The following is a 14713-nucleotide window of genomic DNA, read 5'->3' as shown; positions in this document are numbered from 1 at the left end:
AGGGATAAAATAACAACAGCCATTTTACGTTGAAAAAATATAATCCACAACCAAAAAAATATGAAAGAAAAAAACTTAAAACATAAGCAGAGGAATCAAACTGAAACAGCTGCTTGAAGAACTTTTCTACCAAAAACTGCTTCCGAAGAAGCAAATACATAAAAATAGTAGAATTTAGTAAATGTATGCAAAGAAGACCAAGTCGCTGCTTTGCAAATCTGATCAACTGAAGATTCATCCTTAAAAGCCCACAAAGTGGAGACTGATCTAGTAGAATGAGCTGTTATCCTCTGAGGCGGGGCCTGACCTGACTCCAAATAAGCCTTATAAATCAAAAGCTTTAACCAAGATGCCAAGGAAATGGCAGAAGCTTTCTGACCTTTCCTAGAGCCAGAAAAGACAACAAATAGACTAGAAGTCTTCCTGAAATCTTTAGTAGCTTCAACATAATATTTCAAAGCTCTTACAACATCCAGAGAATGTAATGATCTTTCCAAAGAATTCTTAGGATTAGGACACAAAGAGGGGACAACAATTTCCCTATTAATGTTGTTAGAATTTACAACTTTAGGTAAAAATTTAAATGAAGTCCGCAAAACTTCCTTATCTTGATGAAAAATCAGAAAAGGTGACTCACAAGAAAGAGCAGATAATTCAGAAACTCTTCTAGCAGAAGAGATAGACAAAAAGAACAACACTTTCCAAGGAAGTAGTTTAATATCCAAAGAATGCATAGGCTCAAAAGGAGGAGCCTGTAAAGCTTTCAAAACCAAATTAAGACTCCAAAGAGGAGAGATTGATTTAATGACAGGCTTGATACAGACCAAAGTCTGAACAAAACAGTAAATATCAGGAAGCTTAGCAATCTTTCTGTGAAATAAAACAGAAAGAGCAGAGATTTGTCCCTTTAAGGAACTTCCAGATAAACCTTCATCCAAACCATTCTGAAGAAACTGTAAAATTCTAGGAATTCTAAAAGAATGCCAGGAGAATTAATGAGAAGAACACCATGAAATATAAGTCTTCCAAACTCGATAATAAATCTTCCTAGAAACAGATTTACAAGCCTGTAACATAGTATCAATCACTGAGTCAGAGAAACCTCTATGACTAAGCACTAAGCGTTCAATTTCCATACCTTTAAATTTAACAATTTGAGATCCTGATGGAAAAACGGTCTTTGAGACAGAAGGTCTGGTCTTAAAGGAAGTGGCCAAGGTTGACAACTGGATATCCGGACAAGTTTCGCATACCAGAACCTGTGAGGCCATGCTGGAGCTACCAGAAACACAAACAAATGTTCCATGATGATTTTGGAGATCACTCTTGGAAGAAGAACTAGAGGCGGAAAGATATAAGCAGGTTGGTAAAACTAAGGAACTGCTAACGCATCCACCAACTCCGTCTGATGATCCCTGGACCTGGATAGGTACCTGGGAAGTTTCTTGTTTAGATGAGAAGCCATCAGATCTATTTCTGGAAGACCCCACATCTGAACAATCTGAAAAAACATATCTGGATGGAGAGACCACTCCCCCGGATGTAAAGTCTGATGGCTGAGATAATCAGTGTGAAAGAAGAGAAAGTGCGGTTGAGCCTTTAAATGTTAGCCTAGACTTTCAAATAAAGGCCTAAAGCTGATAAAACAGTAGTAAACTAAAATAAGCTAAAATACAGGAAAAACCTATGTACTTTTAAATTCTGATCAGTGTGTAAAAAATGTAAAAAGTAAGAACATATGAAACAAATATCATAAAAGCACAGAAACGTCTATCATAATACAATCTTATAGTTTATTTTTATAATTCATTAAATCACTCATTTAAAATATAACTGCCCAGTCAGAAAGTAATGTATATGTAATATTTAATCACTATGTTTAAAAAGGTAGCTAAAATATAGATGCAAATATAAATACAAATATAAAATATGCCCCAATATATAACTTGTATCAATAAGAACCAACTGGTTATTAACCTGACAGAAAAGTTCAAAAACAAATTATACTTCCTAATAAATATATAAAGTGCAATTTCTTTTGCATATATAAACAGCTTGTTTCTTTTGATGTATAAAAATAGAGATAGATGTTGGATGTTAAAAATGAAAACTTATAGTAAAATTTCAGATCTTATAATTGTTCGTACTGAGTGTATCTCCAATGATAAGCAAGCTTCAGTTTTGTGAAAGTGCCAAACAAAAAAACTGTTATTTTTATAAAAAATTGTTCCAATACAGTATACTTTGAAAACGTTGGCAAATACCGGTAAATGCTTTTTAATTGTGTCCTTCCTTGATAAGTTATTTTAGTGTCTATTGAGTCTTACTGTGTAAGCGTATTCCTCTGCCGGGTCCCTCTGTAATCTTTACCACGCCTTGAGTTTGTGCGTCCCTTAGAACGCCGGCTGGTAATTCTTCTGACCTGAAGCAGGTATCCTCCGATGATTCTTCCGTGTTGTGTTACTGGGAACTCCTTCCTCTACCCGATATGGCACTTCAAGTTAGAAAATCCGCTACGCGTTTCAGCTGAGAGCTTAAGCCTTTTTCAAGCAATCTGAATTGTTATCATGGAGTACATCTTATATATCTAGTGCACTTTTTTCATTGGTCAGGATTCGAAAAAGATTGTAAACAGAATCCACGGTCTTCGTTAGTATATATAGACTTAGTTTTCTTGTATATAGTTGTGCAAACTTTTACTATCTTTTACTACTATACTAAAAAAGACTGTGGATTCTGTTTACGTTTTTCGAATCCTGACCCATGAAAAAAAGTGCACTAGATATATAAGATGTACTCCATGATAACAATTCAGATTGCTTGAAAAAGGCTGAAGCTCTCAGCTGAAACGCGTAGCGGATTTTCTACCTTGAAGTGCCATATCGGGTAGGGGAAGGAGTTCCCAGTAACACAACATGGAAGAATTATCAGAGGATACCTGCTTGAGGTCAGAAGAATTACCCGCCGGCGTTCTAAGTGACGCACACACACAAGGCGCGGTAAAGATTACAGAGGGACCCGGCAGAGGAATATGCTTACACAGTAAGACTCAATAGACACTAAAATAACTTATCAAGGAAGGACACAATTAAAAAGCATTTACCGGTATTTGCCAACGTTTTCAAAGTATACTCTATTGGAACAATTTTTTATAAAAAGAACTGTTTTTTTGTTTGGCACTTTCCCAAAACTGAAGCTTACTTATCATTGGAGATACACTCTGTACGAACAATTATAAGATCTGAAATTTTACTATAAGTTTTCATTTTTAACATCCAACATCTATCTCTATTTTTATACATCAAAAGAAACAAGCTGTTTATAGATGCAAAAGAAATTGCACTTTATATATTTATTAGGAAGTATAATTTGTTTTTGAACTTTCCTGTCAGGTTAATAACCAGATGGTTCTTATTGATACAAGTTATATATTGGGGCATATTTTATATTTGTATTTATATTTGCATCTATATTTTAGCTACCTTTTTAAACATAGTGATTAAATATTACATATACATTACTTTCTGACTGGCCAGTCATATTTTAAATGAGTGATTTAATGAATTATAAAAATAAAATATAAGATTGTATGATGATAGATGTTTCTGTGCTTTTATGATATTTGTTTCATATGTTCTTACTTTTTACATTTTTTACACACTGATCAGAATTTAAAAGTACATAGGTTTTTCCTGAATTTTAGCTTATTTTATTTTACTACTGTTTTATCAGCTTTAGGCCTTTATTTGAAGGTCTAGGCTAACATTTAAAGGCGCAACCGCACTTTCTCTTCTTTCACACTGTATTCCAATATATCATTTTTTCCTGAGGTTTTATTGTATCTGTTGTGGTTGTTTAGCAGATATATATTGATATACTCATTTTACTGTCCTTTAGAATTCTCTTAAACGGCTGAGATAATCCGCATCCCAATTGTCTATACCTGGGATATGTACCGCATAAATTAGACAAGAGCTGGATTCCACCCAAGCAAGTATCCAAGATACTTCTTTAATAGCTGGGGGACTGCGAGTCCCGCCCTGATGATTGACATATGACACAGTTGTGACATTGTCTGTCTGAAAAAAAATGAATGGTTCTCTCTTAAACAGAGGCCTGAAAATAGCACAAAGTTCTAAAATATTGATTGGTAACCTCGCCTCTTGAGATTTCCAAACCCCTTGTGCTGTCAGAGTTCCCCAGACAGCTCCCCAACCTGAAAGACTTGCATCTGTTGTGATTATAGTCCAGGTTGGACGAAACAAAAGATGCCCCTTGAATTATACAGTGGTGATCTAACCACCAAGTCAGAGAAAGTTGAACATTTTTATTTAAGGATATCAATTGTGATATCTTTCTATAATCCCAGCACCATTGCTTCAGCATACAAAGCTGGAGAGGTCTCATATGAAAATGAGCAAAGGGCATCGCGTCCGATGCTGCAGTCATGAGACCTAAAACTTCCATGCACATAGCTACTGAAGGGAATGATTGAGACTGAAGGTTCCAACAAGCTGAAACCAATTTTAATCGTCTCTTGTCTGTTAGAGACAGAGTCATGGACACTTAATCTATCTGGAAACCTAAAAAGGTGACCCTTGTCTGAGGAATCAAGGAACTTTTTGGTAATTTGATCCTCCAACCATGTCTTTGAAGAAACAACACTAGTTGATTTGTGTGAGATTCGGCAAAATGTAAAGACTGAGCTAGTACCAAGATATTGCCCAAATAAGGAAACACCGCAATACACTGTTCTCTGATTACAGAGAGTAGGGCACCGAGAACTTTTGAAAAAATTCTTAGAGCTGTCGCTAGGCCAAGTGAAAGAGCGACAAATTGGTAATGTTTGTCTAGAAAAGAGAATCTCAGAAACCGATAGTGATCTAGATGAATCAGAATATGAAGATATGCATCCTGTAAGTCTATCATAGACATATAATGACCTTGCTGAACAAAAGGCAGAATAGTCCTTATAGTCACCATTTTGAAAGTTGGCACTCTTACAAAACGGTTAAAAATTTTCAGATCCAGAACTGGCCTGAATTAATTTTTTTTTTTTGGGACAAGTAATAGATTTAAATAAAACCCCAGACCCTGTTCTTGAAACGGAACTGGTACAATTACCCCTGAAAGCTCTAGATCTGAAACACACTTCAGAAAAGCCTGAGCCTTCACTAGGTTTGCTGGAATGCCTGAGAGAAAAAATCTTCTCACAGGAGGTCTTACTCTGAATCCTATTCGATACCCTTGAGAGATAATGCTCTGAATCCATTGATTTTGGACAGAATCTGCCCAAATGTTTTGGAAAATTTTTAATCTGCCCCCCACCAGCTGAGCTGGAATGAGGGCCGCACCTTCATGCAGACTTGGGGCTGGCTTTGATTTCTTAAAAGGCTTGGATTTATTCCAACTTGAAGAGGGTTTGCAATTGGAACCAGATTCTTTGGGGGAAGGATTGGCTTTCTGTTCCTTATTCTGTCGAAAAGAACAAAAACGATTAGAAGCCTTAGATTTACCCTTAGATCTTTTATCCTGAGGTAAAAAAAACTCCCTTCCCCCCAATTTGAAATAATTGAATCCAACTGAGAACCAAATAAAGTGTTGCTTTGGAAAGAAACAGATAGTAATCTAGACTTAGATACCATGTCAGCATTTCAATATTTAAGCCACAAAGCTCTTCTAGCTAAGATAGCTAAAGACATAGATTTAACATCAATTTTGATTATATCAAAAATAGCATCACAGATAAAATGATTAGCATGTTGAAGCAAGCGAACAATGCTAGACAAATCAGGATCTGTTTCCTGTTGCGCTAAACTTTCCAAACAAAAAGTTGATGCAGCTGCAACATCAGCCATAGAAATGGCAGGCCTGAGAAGATAGCCAGAATATAAATAAGCTTTCCTTAGATAAGATTCAAGTTTCCTATATAAAGGGTCCTTAAAGGAAGTACTATCTTCCATAGGGATAGTAGTACGTTTAACAAGAGTAGAAATAGCCCCATCAACCAATCTAATAGCTGGCAAGGGATACAACTTTTTAAACCTAGCAGAAGGAATAAAAGAAGTACCAGGCCTTTTCCATTCCTTTGAAATCATATCAGAAATAGCATCAGGAACTGGAAAAACCTCTGGAGTAACCACAGGAGGTTTATAAACAGAATTTAAACGTTTACTAGTTTTAATGTCAAGAGGACTAGTTTCCTCAATATCCAAAGTAATCAACACCTCTTTTATCAAGGAACCAATATACTCCATCTTAAAGAGATAAGTAGATTTGTCAGTGTCAATATCTGAGGTAGGATCTTCTGAATCAGATAGATCCTCATCAGAGGAAGATAAAACAGTATGTTGTCAGTCATTTGAAATTTCATCAACTTTATGAGAAGTTTTAAAAGACCTTTTACGTTTATTAGAAGGCGGAATAGCAGACAAAGCCTTTTGAATTGCATCAGCAATAAAATCTTTTATATTCACAGGCATATCATGTACATTAGATGTTGAAGGAACAACAGGCATTGTACTAGTACTGATGGATACATTCTCTGCATGTAAAAGCTTATCATGACAACTGTTACATACTACCGCTGGAGATGTAATCTCTACTAATTTACAACAAATACACTTATCTTTGGTAGAACTGTTATCAGGCAGCAGGAATCCAACAGTGGTTTCTGAGACAGGATCAGATTGAGACATCTTGCAAATGTAAGAGAAAAAACAACATATAAAGCAAAATTATCAATGTCCTTATATGGCAGTTTCAGGAATGGGAAAAAATGCAAACAGCATAGCCTTTTGTGCATAGAAAAAGGCAAGAGGCATATAGGAAGTGGGGTTTTAAATAATTAAATTATTTAGCTCCAAGTATGACGCGCAATGCAAAATGACATTTTTTGGTGCTAACAACATCCGGAAATGACGCAACTCGCGTCATGGCAGACACAACCTTGTGCAAGTACCCTGGCATCAACTAAGACGCCGGAAATGGCAAATTTGCATCACGAACGTACCTTTGCGCCAAAAAATTCTCACGCCAAGAATGACGCAACAAATATTAGCATTTTGCGGCCTCACAAGCCTAATTTTGCTCGTGAAATTTTTAAGAAAAGACTATACCCCAGGTAAGAAAAAATAACTTTCTAAATATGTTTTCCCAATTTTGAAACAGATAGGAAATATACATAAATCTTAAGTCTTAAGTCTTAAGTAATGAAAACATACTTACCGAAAGACACCCATCCACATATAGCAGATAGCCAAACCAGTACTGAAACAGTTATCAGTAGAGGAAATGGAATATGAGAGTATATCGTCAATCTGAAAAGGGAGGTAGGAGATGAATCTCTACGACCGATAACAGAGAACCTATGAAAAGATTTCCCGCAAGGAAAACCATAGAATTAAATAGGTGATACTCCCTTCACATCCCTCTGACATTCACTGTACTCTGAGAGGAATCGGGCTTCAAAAATGCTGTGAAGCACATATCACAGAAGAAAATTAATCACAAACTTACTTCACCACATCTATAGGGAGGCAAAGTTTGTAAAACTGAATTGTGGGTGTGGTGAGGGGTGTATTTATAGGTATTTTGAGGTTTGAGAAATTTTGCCCCTCCTGGTAGGATTGTATATTCCATACATCACTAGCTCATGGACTCTTGCCAATTACATGAAAGAAAGAGGCAGATAGTGCAGCTGCTTTAAATCTGTCACAAAACAGACATCTATCGGGTGCACTATAACACTCAGTTCTGGCTTACACTCGAGCTAACCTGAAGGTGAGCAAAAAGACTAAAAAAGGGTACTTCACAAAGTCTTACATTATGTATTTTGGGGGGTGGGTGGGTGAGTTTAATATTAAATGCTTTTTAACATTTCATTGGATGTGTGTGCAGTGTTTGTGTGTGTGTAGGTGTAGTGTTACTACTGTAGTAAACAATTAGAAGATTTGTTCTTGCTTAACCATACAATTTCACATTTGTTTAGGTAAAGCACAACACACCTTGCAGATTTTTGTTTTCTCTTTTTACAGTCTCCAAATTATCCAGGACTTCTTCATAGGCATTCTTTAGTTTAAACAGTTCTGTGCTAAGGTTTCGTGCCTCCTTTTGTGAGGACTCAAGCTCTGCCTGGGCTTCCTCATACTTCTGCTTCCAATCAGCAATAAATTTATCAAAGTTTCTCTGTTTCTTGTCCATGGCAGCAGCTGCTGCATTTGACCTTTCTAAGTCAACCATCATGTCCTCCAGCTCACTCTGCAAGCGATGCTTTGTTTTTTCAAGAGACGCACACTTTGCATTAGCTGCCTCAACTGCTTCTTCTGCCTCCTGAAGGCGTGCTGCTAGCTTTTTCCTAAAAAATGATTAATAAAAAATAAGCAAAATCAGTAGCTTAAATGCTGTCCACAAAAATACTGCTCAACCAATAGTTGACCATCTGGTTGACAGATGGGCTTTTTATCAGACCCCATGGTCCTGCACGTACTCTTAGCCATATGAATCCTCATGTATATGTTAAATACCAGTTAACCATAAGCTAAAAAATTGGCACTGCCTTTTAGCTGTAGATGAAAGAATGTTGGCTATTAGGGAAGCCTCTGAAGTCTGAATGCAGCACCAGAGCTGCCACCACTGGGCTAGAATCACCACATAGAAGCTCCTAGATGTTCCTAGTTGAATATTTTTATGGCATCAAACAACATTTAGCAGCCAGTAATAGGTTATTCCTGCTAAAATGTTTCTTATTTCAGAACATTCAAGTGAATAAAATCTAAAGTAATGTTTTAATAATAATACATTATGTCTACTTGGTCATGTGTATAGCACCCTCATGCAGACATCTTACTTTGCTTCTTCTAGTTCTTCTGTCCTCTGAATAGCATCTGTTTCATATTTGGTTCTCCAAAGTGCAACTTCAGCATTTCCCTTGGACAGCCCTCTTTGTAGCTCAGCTTTAGCCTCTTGCTCTTCATCATATTGTTCACGGAGGAGATCACAGTCATGTCTGGCAGACTGCAGTGCATGGGCTAGTGCATTTTTGGCCTAGGAAAATATAATATAAAATGCCTAACATTATAATTGCACATCTGAGATGTAAATAACTGCATACCTAATGGGACTTTGTACGGTATACCCCATCCATCTTAATGTGTTTCCAATGACTTTATAACTCATCTTTATGTTATATATATTAGAAGTTACTCTTTTAGGTTTATTCTTGCAACTGAAATTACATCCATATTACAATTGTACTACATAATTGGCTTTTGTATACAACCTATATTCAAGCATCAATTTCTCACTAGCTGAAATTGTATTAATGTCATGGGACACTCTGGATGTGTGTGTGTGTGTGTGTATGTATGTGAGTGTGTATGTGAGTGTGTATGTATGTCTATTTTCTATTTATGTGTGTAAATTAATGTGTGTGTCTGTGTGTTTTATGTGCATGTATACGTGAGTGTGTTTGTAAATGTATTAGTGAGTGTATGTGTGTGGTGTGTGTGTATGTGTGTGTGTATGTGTGTGTGGTGTGTATGTATGTATGTATGAGTGAGTGTGTGTGTGTGTGTGTGTGTGTTTGTATATGAGTGAGTAACTTTTTCTCATATGTATTTTCTAGTCAAAATTAAACTTTCATAGGGCATGCAATTTTAAACAACTTTCAAATTCACTTTTATCATCAAATTTCCTTTGTTCTCTTGGTATTCTTTGTTGAAAGCTGAACCTAGGTAGGCACATATGCTAATTTCTAAGCCCTTGAAGGCCGCCTCTTATCTCAAAGCATTTGACAGTTTTTCACAGCTAGAAGGTGTTGGTGCATATGTGCCATATAGATAACATTATGCTCACGCCCGTGGAGTTACTTATCAGAGGGCACAGAATCGCTAAAATGCAAGTCTGTTAAAAGAACTGAAATAAGGGGGCAGTCTGCAAAGGCTTAGATACAAGGTAATCACAGAGGTAAAAAGTGTATAAATATAACTGTTGGTTATGAAAAACTAGTGAATGGGTAATAAAGGGATTATCTATCTTTTCAAACAATAAAAATTCTGGGGTAGACTGTCCCTTTAAACATTATTAGTAAAAAATTACAAGGGCCACATATTTTGCACACACTGTTCAAAAAATTAGAGTGAACATTGCATCCAGAATACACACAGTGTATGGTGGACATTGCTCATCACCACACCCTGGGGAGAAGACTACATGAAAGGTACCTGGAAATAGACAGTGAGTCTAATAATCCTAGTAATCCCCCAGTTATGTAGTATATTGATGTGTTAAAAACAAAAAATTGTATACCCATCTGACAGGGGGGTTTAGTTTGGACTATATTATAATAATAATAATGGGGTTGCAAAAAATTGTAGAAAGGGGTCCCAGGTGAAAAAAAGTTTAAGAAGCTGACATACTACCTCTTTTGCAATTCAAACAACAGATCATCACATTCACCATAAGAGTCAAGTACTCGATTACCTAAGATATCCTAACTAGTAATTTCTATAGCCTTTTATAATTTCACAGTGAAATTCTCCTTCGCTGCAAATAATCTTCACTATAGATTTGTTTGTGCTTAGACCATGCACAAACAACACCTATTTAGCTGTTCTAATTCTCAAAGTTCTCCATTCTGTATATTAAGGGAATTCAATTAGTTTAGAAATGTATTAGTCTGTCTAATTACAATTATTCTATAATTATTTCAATAATTGCATATTATTATTATTATCAGTTATCTGTGGAGCGCCAACAGATTCCGCAGATCTGTAAGCCAGATGTGTACTGTACTGGTACCAATGTGTAGTGTACCAATACAGCTACACTAGATGGAGTTAACAAAATGCACTGTAAATAACAATGAGAAAGTTGTTTAGGGTCTACTATAGGGACTCACTGTTCTGCCTGAGAGAATGGTACTACAAATATATATTTTTTAACATGGAATGTTACCCCAATAAAGAATGTCAAACATACTTATTTTTTGCATCTTCATCACTGTACATATATAAACAAATAGAACACTATTAAATGGGGAATTTATGTAAGTTGTAAAAATATTAATTAACATACCTTTCTGTTACCTTCAGGTATTTAATAATGAACTGCAAAATACAACTGATCATCTTAGTCAAAAAATATTCATACTTCTATGGTCATAGTAAAGATAATACCTTTGTCTCCTCATCAAGTTGTCTTCTAAGTTCTTCAATTTGTTGAGTGAAAGAAGATTTCCCTCGAGACAACTGACTTATTAATGATTCTTTCTCTTCAAGAAGCCTTGTCAGTTCTCCTGTTGCATGAACAATCAGAACAAAATATTTGCTTAAATGAAACATAAAGTACATTGTTCTGATTCTTAAAGGGACACTGAGCCCAATTTTTCTGTTGTGCTTGCTGATTGGTGGCTAAATGCACCCACTAATAAACAAGTGCTGTCTAGGGTCTGAACCAAAAATTGACTGGCTCCTTAGCGTAGATGCCTTCTTTTTCAAATAAAGATAGCAAGAGAACAAAGAAAAATTGATAATAGGAGTAAATTAGAAAGGTGCTTAAAATTGCATGCTCTATCTGAACCATGAAAGAAAAAAATTGTGTTTAGTATCCCATTAATAATAATAATTTATGACATTTCCACATGAAGGGAATATTTTTTCACTAGGTGTGCTGGTGAATTTTTTTGAAATACCATTAATAAAAATAAAATATTTAATTTATGAACAAACTTAAAGGGATACTGAACCCAAACTTTTTATTTCATGATTCAGATAGAGCATGCATCTTTAAGCAACTTTCTAATTTACTCCTATTATCAAAATGTCTTCGTTCTCTTGGTATCTTTATTTGAAAAAGCAGGAACATAAGTTCAGCACCTGGGTAGAGCTTGCGGATTGGTGACTAAATGCAGCCACCAATCAGCAAGCTCTATCCAGGGTTCTGAACCAAAAATGGCCCGGCTTCTAAGCTTTATATACCTGCTTTTTCAAATAAAGATACCAAGAGAACATTCATTCAACATATTTTTTTTGGTATGCAACAACTTTTAAAATTATGGGGAGGCAAAAAGTGAAATTAAATACCTCCACTATGCAGAAAATGTAGAGAAAATAACTCATTGTGTAGCCCATTAACAATTCTGAACAAGACAGAAGACTGGTATTTACCTCAGAAAACCTCTGGATACATTGTTTATAGTGCAACAAAGGATTTTGGGTATGATATGCAAATGAGGTTCACAATGTGTCACCTTTTTTCTTCAATCTGCTTTTAGGCAGATTCCCTTTAAGTCATAGCATCCCTGAACACAGCGATTCAAAACCATCTATGTGCTTTGTTATCCATATATTAAAGGGACATTAAACACTTTGAGATGGTAATATAAAATGATAAATTGTATATATAAAACAACTCTGCAATATACTTTCATTATTTATTTTGTCCTCTTTGCCTGTAATTCCATTCTGAAATTGTGAGCTTTTCAGTTCCTGTTAGAAATGGAAGTGCAGAACACTGTTAAATCCAGAACAACCATTGGCTGCACACTCTAGTGACCTATTTATAACGGTCCCTAGTTGGCCACAGCAGAGAAGGTAACACAAGTTACAACATGGCAGCTCCCAGTGTTTTATAGACACTAAAAATTTACACTTCTTTTGTCACTTTTTAATAAACTAATGAAACTTTAAAAAATACATCTACATGTTACTCATGGACTAATATTTTCTTTGAATGCATCATTCTATCTAGGATGTATTTAGTGTTTAATGTCCCTTTAATGCAAAACATAATTATTATTACACTGTAACCAAACGCCAAAGCCAATGGATAATGAGCTGTTTAGGTGATCCCTCCCCCAAGCTGAACGTTGTCTGTTCCTCCCTGATCTTAAGGCTAGACAGCACATTTATTAACTGCTCTAGAAGCTAATACGTTAAAGGAAGTAAACAGCTACTCACCATTTTCAGTTTGAAACCTTCCTTTTTGGGAGGTGAGGTCATTGGCTTGGCGAGTTGTCTCGTCCAGTTTAGCTTTAGTTTCATTTAGTTGGTCTTCATATGTGCGGCAAAGTTTTTCTGATATTCCCTGAAGGAAACAAATATCATTAAATGGCAAAATAATACATTGTATATCTTCTACACTATCTCATCATATAAATGAAGTATCTTAATGGGACAAATGGAAACCTTAAAAGGGACAAAAAAAAAATTAAAAAAAAAAATTCTTTCATGATTCAGATAGAGGGGGCTAGTTATCAAGCCGTCTACTTTTCTGGCTTCGCCGGCCCAATACGTCCGCCTAAGCTCGCCTACCTTCGCCGCCGCGGACCTGAAAAAATACGCCTAAGTTATCAAATAAAGCTGTCAAAAAGCCGCGGGGCGATGAGCAGCGGACTGTGACAGTTATCACTCATCCGATCTCGCTGCCCTTCGGCTTTTTCCCAGCTTTATTGCTAGCCTGTCACTAAGCACTCACACTAAACTGCACTGTTCTACCCCCTATACCGGCGCCCCCGGAGCCCCCCGCAACTCAATAAAGTTACTAACCCCTAAACCGCCGCTCCTAGACCCTGCCGCAACTCTGATAAATGTATTAACCCCTAAACCGCCGCTCCCGGACACCGCTGCCACCTACATTATACCTAGTAACCCCTATCCTGCCCCCCCTATACCGTCGCCCTCTATTATAAAATTATTAACCCCTATCCTGCTGATCCCGCACCTCTCCGCAACTAAATAAATAGTTTAACCCCTAAACCGCCGCTCCATGAACCCGCCGCAACCTATAATAAATTTATTAACCCCTATCCTGCCCCCCACTACGCCGCCGCCACTGTAATAAAATGATTAACCCCTAAACCTAAGTCTAACCCTAACCATAACGCCCCCCTAACTTAAATATTAATTCAATAAATCTAAATAAATTAACTCTTATTAACTAAATGAATCCTATTTAAAACTAAATACTTACCTTTAAAATAAACCCTAATATAGCTACAATATAAATAATAATTATATTCTAGCTATCTTAGGATTTATTTTTATTTTACAGGTACCTTTCAATTTATTTTAACCATGTACAATAACTATTAAATAGTTATTAACTATTTAATAACTACCTAGCTAAAATAAAGAGAAATGTACCTGTGAAATAAATCCTAACCTAAGTTACAATTACACCTAACACTACACTATACTTTAATAAATTATTCCTATTTAAACTAAATACTTACCTGTAAAATAAACCCTAAGATAGCTACAATATAATTAATAATTATATTCTAGCTATCTTAGGATTTATATTTATTTTACAGGTAACTTTGTATTTATTTTAGCTAGTTAGAATAGTTATTAAATAGTTATTAACTATTTAATAACTACCTAGCTAAAAGAAATATAAAATTACCTGTAAAATAAATCCTAACTTAAGTTACAATTAAACCTAATACTACACTATCATTAAATTAACTAAATAAACTACCTACAAAGAACTACAATGAAATACAATTACATAAACTAACTAAAGTACAAAAAATAAAAAAAGCTAAGTTACAAAAAATAAAAAATTAAGTTACAAACATGTTAAAAATATTACAACAATTTTAAGCTACTTACACCTAATCTAAGCCCCCTAATAAAATAACAAACCCCCCCAAAATAAAAAAAATCCCTACCCTATTCTAAATTACATAAATTTCAAAGCTCTTTTACCT

At 35.6% G+C, this 14713-nt stretch overlaps 1 protein-coding gene across 1 annotated transcript in view; it reads right to left on the bottom strand.

The window, feature by feature from the left end:
* MYH15 (myosin heavy chain 15) overlaps positions 1-14713 on the bottom strand; it is a 205456-nt gene that overhangs the window by 77875 nt on the left and 112868 nt on the right. The window contains 4 exon segments of the mRNA XM_053707537.1: positions 8007-8356; positions 8849-9045; positions 11178-11296; positions 12960-13086. Coding sequence (XP_053563512.1) covers positions 8007-8356; positions 8849-9045; positions 11178-11296; positions 12960-13086 — 793 coding nt within the window.

The sequence above is a fragment of the Bombina bombina genome, chromosome 3, assembly GCF_027579735.1.
Source record: "Bombina bombina isolate aBomBom1 chromosome 3, aBomBom1.pri, whole genome shotgun sequence".
NCBI classification, from domain to species: domain Eukaryota; kingdom Metazoa; phylum Chordata; class Amphibia; order Anura; family Bombinatoridae; genus Bombina; species Bombina bombina.
This window is presented reverse-complemented; position numbering and strand designations above follow the sequence as displayed.